The sequence below is a fragment of the Pelodiscus sinensis genome, chromosome Z, assembly GCF_052426305.1.
Source record: "Pelodiscus sinensis isolate ZL-2025 chromosome Z, ASM5242630v1, whole genome shotgun sequence".
Lineage (NCBI taxonomy): Eukaryota > Metazoa > Chordata > Testudines > Trionychidae > Pelodiscus > Pelodiscus sinensis.
Genome location: NC_143085.1, coordinates 11,654,790 through 11,673,930, shown reverse-complemented (window position 1 = coordinate 11,673,930; position 19,141 = coordinate 11,654,790). Strand labels below are relative to the sequence as shown.

At 48.7% G+C, this 19,141-nt stretch overlaps 1 protein-coding gene across 1 annotated transcript; it reads left to right on the top strand.

The window, feature by feature from the left end:
* The first annotated feature begins 1,363 nt into the window (after nt 1–1,363).
* On the top strand, nt 1,364–17,860 carry SDSL (serine dehydratase like). The gene is made up of 8 exons (XM_075898200.2): nt 1,364–1,517; nt 6,464–6,649; nt 7,401–7,440; nt 7,920–8,059; nt 9,979–10,067; nt 12,791–13,018; nt 15,166–15,290; nt 17,111–17,860. Exons 2-8 carry the CDS (start codon nt 6,482–6,484, stop codon nt 17,302–17,304), a joined length of 984 nt encoding a protein of 327 aa, XP_075754315.1. The 5' UTR covers nt 1,364–1,517; nt 6,464–6,481; the 3' UTR covers nt 17,305–17,860.
* The last annotated feature ends 1,281 nt before the right edge of the window (nt 17,861–19,141 follow it).

Genomic DNA, 19,141 nt, shown 5'->3' with positions numbered 1-19,141 from the left:
CAACAGCTGGACAGCAGGAATGATGGGGACCCAGCACGGAAGGGGTTAACATTCCTAGAATTGTACAGGAAATTCTTTGGTGTTGCATGGGTGTTTGGTGCATGCCTGGAAAAGCAGCCAGGCTCACAGTGGCAGGAGTGGGAAATACTGAGATGTCCTGACTGGGAATGCCACCAATCAGTGCAGGAAAATAATACTGTTACAATGCTCCGTCAGGGCGGCAGCATGATGCCGTGTTTGCTTTCCCATCTGGCAATTTTACATCAATTGTGAGGATGAATCACGGCTCAGGGTCACAAGCTCCAAACTAAACCCAGAGATTTATTAACTTTCTGGCAAAGCTTGCCATGCAGGAATTAGGCTAGGCTGTGGAAATCAGGAGTGGCCCTTACACTGCAAGGGGACAACTACATAGACCACACATGGCTTCCAAGGGTTTATCAGTCTGAAATTTGGTCACTTTCACAAAGTGAGTTCAAAATAGTTTCTGGTGTTACATCTGCCTGCTTCCTCTGTGCCAGCTGTGTGCTTATAACCATGCTTTTCTGCTTACTTTCACCACTGCTCCTGCACCAAAGACCTACACAAACAGGAGGAGCAACCAATGCACCTAAGTGTCTTAGGAGGTGAAACCCCATTTTCAAAAGTGACCTGGACACTTATGCTTATGATGTATTATTTGCTGTTACAGGATCTTAAGTCTCACTGAAAGTCCTGAGGGCCAGATTGTGAAAGGTATTTCGGCACCAAAGGATCTAGATCAGTGCCTAGTGCAAGGGTGGGCAAAAATCAGGCCCATGGGCTGGATCTGGCCTGCTAAGCATTTCTCTCTAGTCTGTCCAGCTGTTTAACAGAGCATGCACAATGTGTGTTCAGCTACCCCTCCCCCCACCTTGTTCCCCCTGTAGCCGAACTGCTCCCAGGAGAGGAGAGGCAAGTGCTGAAATCAGGGTGTCCCCGTGCCCTTGTACCCCATCTCTGCAGAGTAGGTCAGGGAAAGGGAGGCACACAGCAGAGCTGCTCTGGTCTGAAGCATGGATGATAAGTAACTGAGATGAATGCACTGCCCTGTTTCTAAGATTTCAGTGTTCATCTCTCTCTCTCTCTCTCTCTCTCTCTAACACACACACACACACACACACACACACACACACACACACACACACACACACACACACACACACACGATGTAAAATCCCGTATAATCAGTAAAGCAGTTAAACATTATAGGGAGAAATTAGTGTAGTCCATTGTTCTGCTCTGTCCTCATCCAGTTCAGCCTTTTTTGGCATTATTTACAACAAGAGCCAGTGAAACATTTTCTGAGCGGAAGTGGACTTGTCACATGCCTCTTTAACATAACTCTGATTAGCTCCATTTCCCCGCCTCCATTTCTTAAACTTTGCACTGAGGTTTACAGTTTGGAATCACTGACTCCTCTACATCTGTATGCCTGGGGAAAGGCATCTCCTTTCCAGCCTGGGGCAAGGGGTCAAGAGAACCCAGCCAGAATCAAGGTAAATCTTCCAAATGCAAAGCAGATGTTAGGCACGTCATGGCGCAACCCGACTGACAGGCAAAGCTACTAAGGACACAGCTAAGAGATCGCTGGGGAGAGCTGAGCTCAGGGAGCCAATCCTGCCTTTGCATGCCGGGGGTGTGTCTAACTCCAAAGGGATTTGCTAATTTAGGACACGTCCTGGTTCTTTTAGGGAGATAATATTTTCACCCCTCCATGGGTTGAGAGATAATCTGCTAAACCTGTTAACCCTTCCGTAAATCTAACCCGCTTCCCTAAGTGCATGTGGGTCATGCATGCGGGCTGGCATCACGCTCAGCATCAGTAAATAATAAATGAGCAAGTGAACGCCATCCTCTTTCTTCAGCCCTCGACAGCTGCTCAAAGATTCCGATCCCGAGATTTCCTGGTTTCTGAAGGCTGTGCTGACCGCAGCCTTTCTGCAATCACTGGGCGACGCTGGCTGACACATGTGCTGCCCTCAGTGGCCATCTTTTCGCTTTCCCAGGAGTGTGCTGTCAGAAAGAAGCAGTCTGGAGAGGGTAGAGAGCAGCTCCTGGATGGATCAGGAGAAAGGGTCCTGCTTGGATTCAGTCAGGCCCAAACCCTCTCAAGGAGTACAGAAGAGTGGGCAGGGGGTGCCCTGTTCTGCATCTGTTGTTGTCCTGAGTAGTGTGTTTGATATGCTGGTGGCGGGCTAGATAGGCAGACAGACTTCTGATTCCTAGGCTGCCTCAGAGGGCTTGCCCAAGGTCCGAGTCTCAGTTATAATAATGCCCTCCTGGCAGCATAAAGGCACCAGAAATGGGCTTTCTCCTGGTGCAAGGGCTCTCTGTGGCTGCTGTGAAAATGGCACATGAGTTCCACAGTGTCTCTGCTTTCAGCTCCTGCCATAGGAGTAATGGTAGGGACAGAAAGAGGGCCTGGCTGTTGTGCTCTAACCTATTCTCTGCTTTCCGAGGGGGCAAATCCTACATCAGAACAACTCTGAGGCTGCTCTAATTTACCCCAGGGGCTGGATAGGGTCCTGCAGAACCCCCCAAACATAGAGTGCATCGCTTGCTTAAAATCTCTTTTCCTAACCTTGTTTCTGCCCCCAGTTTAGGCACAGACTGAGTGAGCTTGAGCTGACAGGGTCCAACACAGCAAGCTGGCTAGCTGGGAACTAGCTGAAAGGAGGTGATATGGAAAGTGCTTAAATTGCAGTGACTGTAGCAATGCTCAAAGCTAACAGGGTGCCTTTATCACTGGTCTCCAAGGCTTGGTACTTTGGTCCATCATCCAGCCTGTGGATGTCACTATGTGTGTTTCCTACTATCTGCCCTTAGCACACAGGTTGAGTCCTTCCTTTGGCAGTGGGAGCTCGTTGTGCTTAGTCATCCTTAGGCTTTATTCCCTCCTTCTCCGTCATTGCCTGGGGTTCTTTTTTTTTTTTTTTTTTACTTCCCATCAAACTCATGGCCAATGGTGAGCCCCTTCCTGTTGGAAATAAGGGTGCAGTTAATAATTCATTGGAAGCACTTGCTTTAGGAGGTGATGGATTCTCTGTCCCTTGAAACTTTAGCATCAGCGTGGCTATTGTTCTGAAAGAGATGCTACAGCTCCAACAGAAGTTATGGACTTGATACAAAAATTATTGCATGAGGTTCTCTGGCCTGTGCGGTGCAGAGGCTGGATTACATAAGCATAGTTGTGCTTTCTGGATTTAGCATGGATGAATTTATTAATCTGAGATTTTTCTTTTTGTTGAAAACTGAATTTTATGTTGAAAGGCAGTTTGGACGGAAAATTTTCAGCCAGCCCTTCTCATAAATGCAACCACTGCTTCATTTACAGTTCATTCCCCATCCCACCCCCAGGAACTCCAAAAAGTACGTATCATGGCCAGTTTGCCTAGGGAAAGGCAAATACAGAACCATTGGTCATCTGGGCATACAATTACACAGAATAAAAAGGGAAACTAAAGAAGAATACAAGGAAAGAACAGAGGTCTGATCCTCTGCTGGTATAAATCAACATAGTGCAATGGAAGTCAAAGGAGTTCTACTGATTTATATTAGCCAAATGCCTGGTCCCTTGTGAGTAAAGACAACCAAGAAAAAACTTATTAACTATTGATGTCAGCACAGTTATCCAGAGTAATTGCAATAAATAATTTTTTCCACCAAAAGAGAAGTTTTTAAATTTTACATAGTAATAAGCAGGCTTGTGGTAAGGTGCTATGACTGTCCTTTACTGCATGCTATCAGGACTGCTTAACTGTGTCCTATATGTTCTATATTGCTTTAGCTAAAGGAGAGTCTCTTTGAATTTTAGCTCAGGTGAGAGGGAATTCTGATTCTGGAGCAAGAATTTCTGATTTCTGTTAATTATAGAGGTGAGACAAATTGTGGTCAATTATTCAAGCAGTTTGTTCATGACATTTTCCACCAGTGTATTGATTTCATCAGTTTGTGTGCCCAGTTTCATTTTTCTGAAAGCAGCAATTTAGTTGAAAAGCATGTGAAATCACACAGGGTCATGTTAGAATCAAAGAATCCTCAGGAGGTCATCGAGTCCAACCCCTGCCCAAAGCAGGACCAACCCCAACTCAATCTCCCCACCCAGGGTTTTGCCAAGCCAGAACTTAAAAACCTCTAGGAGATTCCACCACCTCCCTAGGTAACCCATTACAGTGCTTCCCCACTCTCCTAGGGAAATAGTTTTTCCTAATGCAGTCCCCTTACTAAAGGGGCCTCTGTTTTATTCTGAAAAGACCTTGTGTGCTACACTCCAGACTACAATTCCCATGAGCCTTTGGAAAAAAACAGGAAGAAAGGACTCTTGTGTGGGAGAGGGCTGCTCTCTCCATGTGCTTGAAGAAAGAGGCCTAGCAGTCTGGGACTCTGCCTTGGAATTTGGAACCAAAGGGGGAGCCAGGCTGCTGCCAAGGACATTGACCCAGTGCAGGGGCTGTTGGATGCAGCTACTACATGTCTGTTGGAACTGGGATCTAGCAGGCTGCTTCCTATAGGCATAGCATGAGGCAGTAAGTTTGGGCCTTGTTGGAAAAGTGCTGCCTGGGACAGAGCTGCTGTTTAGCCTGGACCAAATCCTCACTACAGCTGCAACATCAGCGCCCACGCAAGCAAGTGTCTGGGACTGAGTCTAGGGGTGTGCACACTCTGGGGTGGGGTCTCTGTTGTCTAGCTATATAAGCTTCAGTTATTGTTATGTGTTTTGTTAAGGCTATTCCTTGCTAATCTGTTAATCCCTGATTAGTTAAGTAAAGATGGTTTATTTTAAAGGATTCTATTAGATGTATATGATTTGTAGTTGTTCTGGAATTAGATCCAGATTTATGTTGGAATGAGTATATTCCTGGAGGCTCTCAAGGCACCAGTGTGTGTACAAGGCCAGCCAGGTGGAGGCACCACCATTTTACATTCATTGCCAGCAAGGGACTGCAGCAAGGGGGTGGATAAAGCTTTCCCCAACTAAACACCATCACCACTGGGGTGCTCAGGATCTCTTTTGGGTTAAAACACCAGGCGCCCAGGCACACCTGTGAGTGTGACCTGCTCCCCAGTAACCCGGGGAGGAAAAAGGGAGTTACACTAATATCCAACCTAGACCTCCTCCACTGCAACTTGAGACCATTGCTCCTGGTTCTGTCATCTGTCGCCACTGAGAACAGCCTCTCTCCATCCTCTTTGGAACCTCCCTTCAGGTAGTTAAAAGCAGCCCCTTCACTCTTCTCTTCTGTAGACTAAATAAGCCCAAATCCCTCAGCCTCTCCTCCTATATCATGTGCTACATCCTCCTTATTATTTTTGTTGCCCTCTGCTGGACCCTCTCCCTTTCTATAGTGGGGGACCCAGAACTGGACACAATACTCCAGATGTGACCTCACCAGAGCCAAATAAAGGGGAATAATCACTTCCTTAGAACTGCTGGCAATGATCCTCCTAATGCACCCTAATAGGTCATTAACCTTCTTAGCTACAAGGGCACACATGTTGTTACAATGATAGCAATTTAGTTCAAATACAGAGTCCCCTTTTTACACAAAATAGCTCAGTTTTGGAATTTGGGGGAGGGGGGAGAAAGCTGTATGTGTATGTGTGTGCGACTATTTCAACTTGGCAATGAACTGCAAAAGTGTTCAGATTTTCAGCAATTCAGATGTCCTTGCAAATAGTAGCAAGACATAACCTTTTCCATGGCCAGATCCTGCAAGTCTTACCCGTGTAAAGAGATCCTCTGAAGAACGGAACTATACCTCTATGCAAGGACAAATCAGTTGTGTTTTGGCACAGTTGGACCTCCCTGATCCAGCACCCTTGGGACCTGACCAGTTCTGGAGAAGGGAGTTTCCTGGACCAACAAAGCTTTTGGAGGGAGAGGTTGCCAGCCTCTCTTCTGGTCTCCTCTCCTCAGCCACCTGGCACTGCTGCACCCAGTCCCCTGGCAGTGGTACTGCCAGCCCTGTGAACTCCATCAGCCCTGTCAACCCTGTGAACTCTGAAGATCCCACTGGCCCTTGCATCTGTGGTGGCCCTGCCAGCACTTCCTGGCCCTGCTGACTGTGGGTTCTGATGCACCATGGGCTCTGCTGCCCCATTGGCCCCACCAGCCGGTTCTGCTTCCAGCTGCCAGCAACTTCTGTACTAGTGCTCTCTAGTCCAACGACATCTGTGGTCCTGGATGTTGCCGGACCAGAGAATCCCAGACCAGAGGTTCAACCTGTATTCATTTTCCACCTACTACTTGGTTGCCTGGGCAAAGAAAGCAGATTCTGGCCTCTTATATTTTCCCAGCACTCTTGTCCATGTGTGGCCTGAAAGGCTATAGGCTGGATTTCTTCACTTACACCAGTGCTAGTCGGTGGAAATGCTCCAGGTTTAACTGAGAGGAGACTCTGGTATCTCCTGCCTTGTCTCATTGCTTTACCTGTACTTTCAGGGGTTTCCTTTGATACAAATGGCAGCTACATTGGACAGACATGGGAGAGGGTTCTATTTGGTTACTCCTGTGCTGGAAAGTATGGCCCTGTCGAAGGCTGCAGGCACCAGGGTCTACATGAAACTGGAGAATGTCCAACCTACAGGCTCCTTCAAGATTAGGGGCATTGGCTACTTCTGTCAGGAGGTGAGAACAGCATTGGGATGTTAACTTTGCTTTTTTGAGGTGCTTGATGGTTGACACAGTGTGCCGTGAATGTGCACAGAAGAAGGATGTGTGTGTTTTTCGGTGTGTGTTTTTGGTGGTACAAAATAAGGATGTTAAATATTGGTTAATTTCTTAGTTGAGTAGTGGATGTACTACTCAACTAGTTGATAGGCACTTCCGCATTCCTCCTTTGAAATGTACAAGAGCCCCTGCCGAGGTGGTGTTTCAAAGGGGCAGAGCCACACAGTTGATCCCGGGCTCAGCTGTGCGGCACTGCTGCTTTGAAGTACCCCTTTTCCCCCCCCTTTGCTGCCTTTATCTGATAGAAGCAGCAAGGGGGTGGAATCGACTAGTCGACTGACTTTCCCATAAGCATTTGCTTATGGATCGTTGACTGGTCGATTAGTCCTTAACATCCTTAGTACAAAATGCATTAGTGTGGGTATGTGTTGCAAAATGCAGTTGTGTGTGCTTGTAAAATGATGCAGAAACATTGTGCAGGATGGATGCAGTGTGTGTGTGTGGCGATGCAGATGTGCAGTTTATGGCACAGGATGCACTTGAGTGTGGGTGTGTAGTCTGAATTATGTTACTGACTTTACAGTGTTAGAGTGGTCATTGTATTGCTAATTTCATGGCCAATCTGTGTTTGGGATATGGCGGATGTACACTGTCAGCCCTGAGATGTGAGTTAAATGAATTCCAAGCTCTACTTTCTCTTTGGTTTCAGGCTGCCAAGAACGGCTGCAAACATTTTGTTTGTTCCACCGGTAAATTTACTTCAAACTATTCTTCTCTCTTGGGATATTCAGCAAGATGGGGCTGTTCTTCTCCATCACCTGATCCCTGGGGTTCCATGGGTACCAATGGAGATTTCTTTAAAGCATTGAGGAAGTGGGATTTGCTCTCACACTGTCGAGGCCCAGGTGAGGGCATCTGCCCTTTCCAATACAGGCCAGAAGTTCATTGAGTAGGTTTAGGATAGTGGTTGAGGGTTGGCGGTCCCACCCATCCTGGGGGCAGCCACCAGCAGCTTCCCGAGGAATGGAGCTGGCACCATTAGAGGGTGAGAAGGATAAGGGTGCCGAGGGATGGAGCTAGCACTCCTGGAAGGTAGCGCTTGGGAAGGTGGTGGTGACTTGGGAAGCAGGCGGGACCAGATTCCTCCGGAACATTGTTCCATTGCCACACTGGGGTGTCCCCAAGCCTCTCCAGCTGTTCACTGACCCCTGGCTCCATGTCTCTACAGGGGGGAATGCTGGGCTTGCCGCGGCGTACGCTGCCAAGAAGCTGGGGATCCCTGCCACCATCATAGTGCCAACAAACACCTCTCAAGATACAGTGCAGAAGCTGGAGGAGCAGGGGGCGGAGGTGGAGGTCTTTGGGAAGGTACCTGTTGTCATGGATCCACAGAGGTTGGGCTTTGTCCCCGTTCGTAACCAGTCCCTTGGGAGTGAACCCTTCAGTGGCCAGACACCAAGGGCCACAGTTCCACAGGGACAGGTCCCAGAAGTCCATGACATCAACACTTGGCCTTGGGCCCCAGCAATCTTATCTCTCTCTGTGGCCCCTGCTGTCAGTGCAGCTGAGCCAGACTCCAGAGAGAGGCCTCTATTGGGTCCTTTTGGGAGGCCATGCTCCCGGGTGTATTCTCCCTGCCTGATCTTGCTGACACTCAGTGTCAATAAGCCAGTCATCGGGATTCCAGTTTGTTCTAGCAACCTATTCGTGTCACCCCAGAGAGCTATGTAACACTAGCACTGGGTGTCTTCTGGTCTGCTCGCCATGGGCTAGCGATCCCAAAGTGACAGGTGGAGTCATATGGATAATTCATGAAAATAGTACAGAAAATCCCCCCTCCCCCCGTTCCTTACGGCCGTGCTGGGAGAAATGGGGGGAAACCAGCCTGGGGTGAACAACTGCAGAATTGCAGTGGGTAGTAAAATTGCTAGAGGCCAGTGATGTGCACCACTGGGGTTCTGGGATGGCCCATCTCCTTGTTTATACTCTGCCTAGCATTTTACTTGCTGTAAATTGCTACTGGGTAGCTACTAAAAATATATCCAGGTAAGTTCCATTTATTGGCATGGCCCAAGGGAAGTCCTACACTCTGGGATAACTGGGCATTTGTGTCGACAGATGTGCACGCCCATCTCCTGCTGTCTCCTGTGGCTGTTCCCCTCCTTGCTCCCTTCCTCCCTTCCCAATCTACAGGTCTTCAGTCTTCCAGCTCGTTACTCAGCAGGTATCAGTTCATATAGTGCTAGGTTTGGGAGAGGACACAAAGCTGTTAAAAGAATTGAAATTCAGATAAATGTACATTACGTGTGTACTGAGGTGACAAAAGGGGCCAAATTCCAGCCTTATTCACCCACAGGCAGGCAACCCAATGCAAATCACAGGAGAACAGGACTGACCACAAGATTTTGCTTGCTGCGTCATTTCTGGGCCCGGCAACTTTCCATACATACGAATACACTCAGGCTATGTCTACACTACGAGGTTTTTGCGCAAAAAATGATGGAGCGTCCACACTTCAAGTGCATTTTTGCACAACCCCCCCCCTCCAGTAAATTGACAGGACAGAGGGCTTTTGCCAGTAGAGTTATTCCTCTCCCCACGAGGAATAACTCCTTTATGTACAGCAGTTCTTGCACAAAAAGGCATGTGTGGATGTTCCACAGGGGTTTCTTGCACAAAAAAAGCCTATCAGAAAAAACACAGGTGCTCTGATGGCCATTCTGTGAATGGCCATCAGAGTTTTTTTGCGCAATAGCATCCATGCACTGTAGACTCTCTCTTGCACGAAAGCACATCACTTTTGTGATGCACTTTTGAGGTGTGGATGCGCTTTTGTGCAAGAAGTTTTTGTGGAAGAACTCTCCCACAAAAAGCTTCTTGCGCAAAAACCCTGTAGACAAAGCTGCACTGATCTGTAAGCCTGATTCTCATCTCACACACACACACAGAGAAACGCGCGCACATATACGCGTGCACACATACACACACACTGATGCATGCCCTAAAAATCACTGGGCCAAACTCTTTTCTTCCCTCAGTATTCCACCAGTATAACTCCATTACCCTGGATAGGCTTCTGTCTTATTCTGCCAGAAGCGGGTAACCATGATGTGAAGCTTAGCCTCCCCTGTCCATCAAGTCCCCTTCGTGCTAGGTGCTGCACATTTATATAAGGAAAGTCTAAATGGCAGGCAGGCCATTCCCAGCCAGCCTTGTTAGTGAGGGCTGGGTGAAGCTGGCAGTGGCAGGCAGATCATGGATCCTTCCCTGCATCATTGTGCCGGCAGGTCTGGGATGATGCCTACGTAAAAGCGCTGGCGTTAGCGGAGACCGAAGGCTGGAACAGTGTCCACCCCTTCGACCATCCTCTCATCTGGTGAGAAGTTGGGGCTTTGGTCCTTACATTGTTTTTTGTCTCTCTAGCCCTGGGGCCCGCATCTGAGCCCTCAAAGTCCCTCTGAGGCTTTGATTGCACACCATGCCTCTTCCCTCCACAGTTCTGTGTCTCCCTCTTTCTTATATCCTGCGCATGCCCAGAGCTGCTGTTAGTATAATCAGGCTGCAGAGGGCTTGTCCCCATGCCATTTTGGGGATTGGGTCTCCATTTGCTGCATGGTTTCTCCATCAGCCCCCGGGGGCATATTGCTGAGTCTGACTGTGGCCTCAGGCCCCTGGGAAGGATCCATGTGGTGAGAGGAGCAAGGCAGGATGCACAAGGGAGGGAGAGAACAGCAAGAGGCTGCTGGGTTCTTCATGTCCCCACTGCTCCCTGTGGACTCTGTGTGCAGTGAGTGGTGTCCAGCCAGCCCTTTTGTCCTCAGTGTACCCTAAGCTGGCAAGTGCACAGCTGCAGCCCAGCTCAGAGCAAGGAGCTGCTCGTCAGACCAGATCTCCGCTCTCTGGACCTGGCAGGGCACCTGCCGGAACAAGGGGGTTGTGTCTGAATGAATGCCACCAGCTGGCTGATTCCAAGGGGAATTTGCTGTGTCAGTCCTGCCTGGGCGTCCAGTGGCTGGTGCCACTCGTCCCAGTGTCTCTTTGCACTCAGGCAGTGGGAACATGGCCTAGTAGGGCCCGACTGAGGAAGATGCTTCAGCATGTGTTGAGGGGCTGGTGGGGAGGAGAGGAAAGGGGCCCAAGGGCTTTCCTCTCTGGGAGATTGTTCATATCTCCTACCCCTGCCTCTCACAGCCTTTGCTGACAAGGCCTCTGGAGTGATTTTGGGGGGAACTTTTACCTCCTCAAATGAGCAGGCTACCTGCACCCCTGGCCCCAAGTCACTAGCCCAGGAGCCCCTCACCCTTGGACTCTGGCCTGATCCTGTAGGGCTGTGAATGGCTAGAGCTACATGCTTCCTTCCCTCCCTGGTGCCCTGGGGTCAGGGAGGCTGTGGACACATGCTGCCCACCCCTCCCGTGCATGCCCATCCACCCTCCTCCCCTCCTTGTGGTGGTGGGGGTGCATGCGTATGGCATGCTGCTCTGCCTCTCTGTGGTGGGGGGGAGGAATGGGGAGGCAGCTTGGTCAGGCAGCTTGGTCAGGAAGGGGTCAGGCTGGGGGCTTGTCTCCCCCAGCCCTGCCTTCACAACCGCCCATATTAAAGGTCTAGAAACTAATGAAAGGTGTGGAAAAATAGAATAAGAAAATGTTATTCGTTCCTTCATTAACATAACACAAGAAACTGGCCCAATCAAATTTAAAGGCAGCAGAACTAAACCAAACAAAATCAATTATTTTTTCACAATCAACTTGCAGAACTCTTTGCTGGGAGATGGTGGATAGGCCCAAACCATAACAGGGTTCCAATAAGAACCAAATAAGTTCAAGGCGGATAGGTCCATCAGTGGCTACTAGCCAGAATTGGCAGGGACAGTGTTCCCGACTTCAGTATGCTAGAAGGGGATGGATCATGATGATTATCTCTTCTGAAGTGGCATTGGCCACTGTTGGCAGACGGGATAGTGGGCTGGATAGACCATTGATCTGACCCAGTATGGGCGTTCTGATGTTCTTATATAGAACTGAAGTGTATCTGCCTGCTGCTGTAACCCACTAGATGCCACATCTCTCTCAGAGCTGAGATAGAGCCCAGGAGTCCTTATGGGGTCTGTCTATCCCCACGGAGTTAGTAATAAAGTAAGACCATACATTAAAATGTTAAGACTAACCAGTCTCCCTTAAGTGACTTGCCACATGATCTCAGAATATGTTAGTGTTAGAGCTGAATGGGTGTAATATTTATTTCATTTTCTTTCTTTTCTATAGGAATTAGATACAGTGCTCCTGTCAGCTAACTGCTAAGTTGTCTACCAAAAATGTAGAGTTTTCCATTGCCGTAGCAGCTCTTGGGTAGAGGTGTGTGGGTGTGGGTGTGGGTGTGGGTGTGGGTGTGTGTGTGTGTGAGGGCGAAAGGGATTGATTTCCACCCCTCCCCCCGAATTGGTGCTTGACTTGTACCTAGCGTGCTCAGTAATACTGCTGACGCCTCTGTCTTCAGTTTGCCCCTTCTCACTCTCTTCTCCCTGCTTCATCACAGCATGCACAGGTCGGCCCTCCTACCAAAATCTGAAATGGCTCCTCTTCTCTAGTCCAGTGGAAGAGGGCAGGAACAGGAAGCTAGGATTGGGGTTTCTGCTGCCTCCCTAATTCTAGGGAGAGAGTAGGTCATGGGTGCTCAAGGCTGGCATGGCAGAGTGGAGACGGGCACAGCTATAGCAATGTCAGACTTGCTAGGCAGGGTGTGGCTAAGCCCAATTGCTGTCAAAAGGCTGCCCCAGGAGAGGAGACATTTGGGGGCCACACATCCCCTGCCCCCACTTTGGTTATACCTGTGCATCTATCTAGCCATCCTCTCATGGTCTCCTGCCCTCCTCACTTCTCTGGTTTCTTCTACCTCCAAGACTCTTGCCACTGCACAGCCTAGCTGGCAGAATGTGCCCTGACCAGCCTCCTTGTGCAAATGCCGTGAGGTCTGGCTAGGGCTGAAGCTGCCCAGCCCTCTGCCCATTATCAGAGTCTGGCAGGGACATTTCATACCCAAGTGCCTGCTGGCTGATTTCTCACAGCCAGTCTGGTGTTTCTCTCCATCTGTTCCCATAGGGAAGGCCATGCCAGCATGGTCAGGGAGCTGAAGGATGCGTTAAGCAACAAGCCGGGAGCCATCGTCCTGGCGGTGGGAGGTGGAGGGCTGCTGGCTGGAGTGGTGGCTGGCCTGCAGGACGTGGGCTGGCAGGATGTACCCATCATTGCAGTGGAAACCAAAGGAGCTGATAGCTTCAATGCAGCGCTCAGTGCGGGGAGATTGGTCACCCTGCCAGATATCACCAGGTGGGTGCAACTGCTCTGGGGACTTGAGGAGACTGATTCCAAAGGGGGCTCTGCAGGGGGTGATGGCAGGGGAGGGGAAGTCTGCAGGGGACAGGGAGGGGAGAGTGTCTGAGGGGGTCTGGGCAGGGGAGGAGGGATCAGAGGCGCTTATTATTGAATTGCCCTTTAGCAGCCTGTCAAGGCCTTGGTCAGGTGTTACGCTAGGTGCTGTTATAATGACAGGGAAGGGAAAGGAAGTGGTAGGGACATGAGACATGCCAGTGGGAGGGTGGGGAAGGGAGGAAGCGGGACCAACAAGAGTCAAGCTTCTTCTTCAGAAGAGGCCTGGCCTTTACGCTGCCCTATCAATGTCCTTCATTCGTTCTCCTGTGTGGAGTTTCCAGCTGGTAACAGCTGCCAGATTGAAAGCTCTTGCTTGGCCTTCCCCATCCCCTGCTCTGGAGGAACCCTCTCTGTAGGTGGGAACTTTTGCTGAATCCCAGGCTGGATGCCACAGTATCCGGCCCTGGGGTCCCTGGATTCCCGCCATGCCATGCCACTCTAACCCCACGTTCCCTCTGTGAATGATCTTTCCACCCTGAACATCCTTGAGTTCACAAGGCCAGCAGCCAGCGGGGACCTGCCGGCTTTGCCAAGAGCTGGAAACTCTCCCTGTCTGGCAGTTCAAGCCAGAAATCAGGGTGAGTCCAGTCTCTGTCTAGTGCCCAACTTCAGATGTGAGGGTGGTCCTGCTTTCAGAGAGCTGGGGCATACTCACTCTCTCTAGGCCCGGCCTTGCCTCTCGTGTACTGAGCTAGACAGAACCCCCCTAAGAAGATTTGAAGGCAGGATGTTTTCCCAGGGATATGGGGAAGTAATATTGTATCCTGAGCTGATATGAACAAAGGAAATATCTGCTTACAGATGTCCCTGTAGCTTTGCTGGGAACTGTCTCCTGAACTTCTCCAAGAGTTTCTGTGCCATGTGTAAGGATCTGATCTAGCTGACCAGTCAGCTGAGCCAGCCATCAGAGCTTTCCCTCATAGGACTGTGTTTTCCAGAGCAGTGTGAATCAGGAGAAGAGGGGGGCAGTGGTCTGATGTCACCTCAGGGGGTGTATATAGACTACATGCCTCTGCCAACAGAGGCATATAAAATAGGCTACCCGACATACTCAATGAAGCGGGGATTTAAATATCCCTGGCTTCATTAAAATAAAAATGGCCGCCGCACTGTGCCGGCTCAGCTGATCATCGGCACAGCGTGCGAGTCAAGACGCGGATCGGTCAACAAGGGAAGCCTTTGTCAATCGCTCCCTTATGCCTCGTGAAAAGAGGTTTGCAGGAGTGGTCAACAAAGGCTCCCCCTGTCGACCGATCCGCGTCAGCAGAGGCATGTAGTCTAGACTTACCCAGGCTGAGGAGAAGTTTGTTCCACCCCCTTTGCTGAAGACATTGTGTGACCATGGGCATGTCTCTTAGCTGCTCTGTGCCTCAGTTCTCCACCTGTACAATGAGGTTAAATGCTCAGAGCTGGTATGAAAGCAGATCCATTAACACTCATGAGGGGCTGCAGTGAGTGGAATAGTGGAAATTCCTTCGACAGCCAAATGCCCATCTCTGCAGCCCCCTTTGAGAATCCCAGCCTTGGACCTCAGAGGCCATCCCTTTGCTCTGGATGAAATGCTGGGAAAATGCCCCGATTTGTTGCCATCAGGTTGATACAGTCCTGTCTAAGGTGCAACTCTTTGCAAGCTCTGAAGATGACCACATTGAAATGCTTTTTATAGGCGGGTGTTAATGCTCATACGCTGTGTCTGCACCTGATTCAAATCCTTCCTGAGTCAGTAATGGCAGCAAGCCCTGTCTGTATCTGATGACTCTTGAATGGTCTTTTTGTGTGATGAATTGGCAGGCCTCAATCCTGTGGGCTCCACATCACAAAACCCAGCAACACTGTTAGCCACCCAGCAGAGGGACAAAAGGCCAGATGGGCCATGGAGACCAAACTCCCGACTTGTGACCTGGCTTCACGGCTGTCCTGTGCTATGTCTGGTCAATGTCATTCCCCAAAGGGCTGCCAGCCTAGAAACTGCTTGTCCTAGTTGCAGAGATCCAGGTCTGAATTCTCCCAGCTCTGGGCATGCTCTCACTGTCTCCATTTCCCAGTGTGGCCAAATGCTTAGGAGCCAAGACGGTGTGTGTCCGGGCACTGGAATGTGCCCGTGAATGCCAAGTGATCTCCCAGCTGGTGGAGGATGTGGAAGCAGTCCAAGCCATGGAACAGTTCCTGGGTAAGTGAATGAGCCTTTCCTACAGTGGCTGGGTACTGATTCTGCTCTCTGGCTGACAGATGAGCCAACAGCACCACCTAATGCCTGCTGGAGTTGCTTCATGCTCTGAGCTATTCCAACGGCCTCTGTAGATCTCTCTTTTTCATAAGGAAGTTGTTGACCTTTGATTCTGCCAATTCCCAGCGGAACAGGAAACGTGGGTTTAGTTAGCATTTCTGTCAATGGAATGAAAAAATCAGATCCAGGGATGGGAGACACTGACAGACCCGCCTATGTTACAGTTACAATCGTGCGATGCAGTTCAGACCCAGCTGTGTCCCAAATGTAATAACATATAGAATAATAGAAATGTAGCCGTATTAGTCTGGTGTAGCTGAAGCAAAATGCAGGACTATGTAGCACTTTAAAGACTAACAAGATGGTTTATTAGATGATGAGCTTTCGTGGGCCAGACCCACTTCCTCAGATCAAATAGTGGAAGAAAATAGTCACAACCATATATACCAAAGGATACAATAAAAAAAATGAACACATATGAAAAGGACAAATCACATTTCAGAACAGAAGGGGAATGCAGGGGGGGGGGGGAGGAAGGTAAATGTCTGTGAGTTAATGATATTAGAGGTGGGGAAGGTAGATGTCTGTGAACTAATGGTATTAGAGGTGATAATTGGGGAAGTTATCTTTGTAATGGGCAAAGTAGTTGGGGTCTTTGTTCAATCCCCCCCGGAGAGTGTCGAATTTTAGCATGAATGACAGTTCAGAGGATTCCCTTTCAAGTGCAGATGTAAAAGGTCTTTGTAGCAGAATGCAGGTAGTTAAGTCGTTGAGACTGTGTCCTTTCTGGTTGAAATGGCAAGAAAATGTTTTTTCTATGTACATTGGACAAACGTCTCAGACACTTCGCCAAAGGATTAATGCCCACAAAACAGATATCAGAGAAGATCACAAAGAAAAAACAGTTTCTTGCCATTTCAACCAGAAAGGACACTGGTATATATGGTTGTGACTATTTTCTTCCACTATTTGATCTGAGGAAGTGGGTCTGGCCCACGAAAGCTCATCATCTAATAAACCATCTTGTTAGTCTTTAAAGTGCTACATAGCTAATAACATATGTTTGGTTTCACCCGAGAAGATGGGTCCAAATTGTGCTACAGCCAATAAAGGACTTGTGCCACCTGCCCAAGGAAATTAGGTGTAGAAAAGGGCTTCCTCAGCTGGCTTGGAGTGTCATTTAATTGTAGGAAATTTGAACATTAGTGGAAACATCAAGTGTGTTGGATTTTCAGATACCAGCTTAGGCTGAAAGCACAAGGGCTAGTCTCCAGTTAGTGTGTATATCCTTCCTCCCTGTAGTACAGGGTGGGGAACCTTTTCTGGGGCGGGAGCTGCTGACCCACAGAAAAATCAGTCGGGGGCCACACACATGTGAGAAGCAATGTGAGAAATGCGAGAAGCCCCTGACTGAGAAGGAGAAAGACCCTCCCCACATTCCCCTTGCACTCCAGTGCCTAGGGGGGCGCCCAGACAAGTAGGTTTTGTGTGCTCTGGTCCTGCGGGTGGGTGGCAGAGGGGCTGGTGCACCAGTGCAGGCTCCCCAATGCTGAGCCTCAGGGGCTGGATCCCAGGCAAGTGGGGAGCTGCATCCGGCCTCCCGGGCCAGAGGTTCCCCACCCCTGTTCCTGTGGCTTCCCTCTGTGATAACAGCCTACTGCTGGGCATAGCTAAATTCCTCTTTTAGCTCATGCAATGGAGGTTTGTGCTTTTGAGGATGAAGTATCTCTACTTTCTTGCTCCTTCCTGTTGGCATTGTCCAGATGACGAGCGGATGCTGGTCCAGCCTGCCTGTGGAGCCCCTCTGGCTTTACTCTACACAGGTCGTGTTCAACAGCTGCAACGGGAAGGGCATTTGAACCCAGACCTGGACTCCATTGTCATCATTGTGTGCGGAGGAAGCAACATCCAAATGTCTGGGCTGCAGGCCCTGAAAACCCAGCTGGGCATGAAATGACTGTAGAGCAGCTCATGGAGCAGGGGACTCATGGAATCCAATGTAGCCACTAATAAATTGTATTATTGAGTTTTTGTAAGTGGAATCTAATGAAATTCTAACCAGTTTATAGACAAAGATACAAGGCTTCTCTTGAGTCTTCGATTCTCAGTGACTGCTTTAATGTTCCTGAATGAGGCTGCATGCCCTGACGGTACCAGCTCTTGGGTAAGAATGAAGGAGTGAGTCAGCTGAGCAATGCTGGTTCTCTGTGAGCTGTGTCATTTGGAAAGGTACTTTAGCCTACTCACTAGAGCTAGACAATTTATAGATTTTGGTGATCCATCACTGTAGTTTTAACCCATCTTTTTCAGCGTGAATCATTCATGACTGACCCTGATTTCTGATATTCTCAGAAGTTTATTTGCTGAATAATTCTCACCCAGTGGAGCAAAAAGTTCATTTGTGGTTGATTATCAGTCATAATAGAGTTGTTTCTGATTCTTGACTGGCTGACAGAAACATGTCTAGCTGCCAAATAAAGCGAAGGATGGATTCTGCATTTGGGATGTTAAAATGTGATTATTTTTGGTACACACGTAACCACTGAAATGTTTACATGCGGGGCAGGCAGGGACTCTGTGGGAGCTGGTTTGCAGGAGGAGCAACACAGGATGGTAGCATCGGTTAACCATTTATACATTTACACTATCGTATCTCTATTCTGAATAGGATTCTTCTTGGGCCAGACTCTCAGATGAATGATTATTTATGCTAAAAGTCCATGAAAACCTTCCGGCTTCATGATCATTTTCATAGGTACTTTACAGTTGCCTACACACTTAGGAGAAAGGAAGTTGTTTGTTAAAGATCTAACTTTCCCACCCACTAAAATGAGGTGTCAGATCTGACAATACACATCTCTGAGATCATCCAAAATGGGCTTGGGTGTTCCAGATAGAGTGTTGCCTACTCTCATGATTTTATTGGGAGTCTCATGATATTTGATGCTGTACTTACATCGCAGGCTCCTGGAGGCAGGTGAATACATGAGAATCTCAGCTTTCATTTTTAAAAGATGTTTCTAGTCCTCCTAGCTGGGGGAAAGCTAGGAAACGTGACCCTCTAAAGGCTCAAGCACCAAAAGGAAAATAAAAAGTGCTCATTTTTTTTAAGAAGTCTTAGGATTGTTAAGACAACTCTTGCTTTTTCTGGCCTTTCCCCTTTCGGCATTTGCAATGGTGCCTATATTTCTAAGCTAATAATTAGAAAAAATCCTTTTAAAAACAAAAGCCTTTCAAAACTGAGAGAGGATTAGGACTCAAAGATTTCAACTGAACCCTTTATGGTTTAATCCACCAAAACTTTGAAATGTCCCCTGGAGAAAAAAGATGATGGTACCCAAATGCCCCTAAGTGCCTTCCTTCCTTAGTGGTACCTTCTGCGTATCCTCCAATGTGTCCTTTGGTCCTCCATTTGCTACTGCTTCCTCATCCCTCTACATGAACACACAGGGCCTGATTTTTCCAAGGTGCATGGCATCCGGAGTTCCCACTGCTTTTAACTGGAGAAATGGGAGCTCAGCATCTCGGCAAACCAGACTTGTAGGGCTTCACCATTCCTTTCTGCTATATTAAGTCCCTTTGGAATCCTGTACCCAGGTATGGAACCAGCCATCCAGAAGACACAGCAGATACCAGAGAGAAGAACCTGGCATCTGATGCAAGGGAATTATATGATTCCAGTCCACAAGGGGGCCACAGAGTGAGAATTCCATACCTGCAGAGTATGCAGCTTAGCTCTGCTCAGCAGCTCAAACGACAGAAATTTGCCCCCAATATGAAAAAGTAAATGACGA

What these genes read in the sequence shown, in the direction of transcription:
- SDSL (XM_075898200.2), top strand. Translation starts at nt 6,482, where the DNA reads ATGGCAGCTACATTGGACAGACATGGGAGAGGGTTCTATTTGGTTACT. An exon ending in TTGGCTACTTCTGTCAGGAG is followed by an intron (nt 6,650 to 7,400) that starts GTGAGAACAGCA and finishes CTTTGGTTTCAG; the next exon opens with GCTGCCAAGAACGGCTGCAA. An exon ending in AGCCATGGAACAGTTCCTGG is followed by an intron (nt 15,291 to 17,110) that starts GTAAGTGAATGA and finishes GGCATTGTCCAG; the next exon opens with ATGACGAGCGGATGCTGGTC.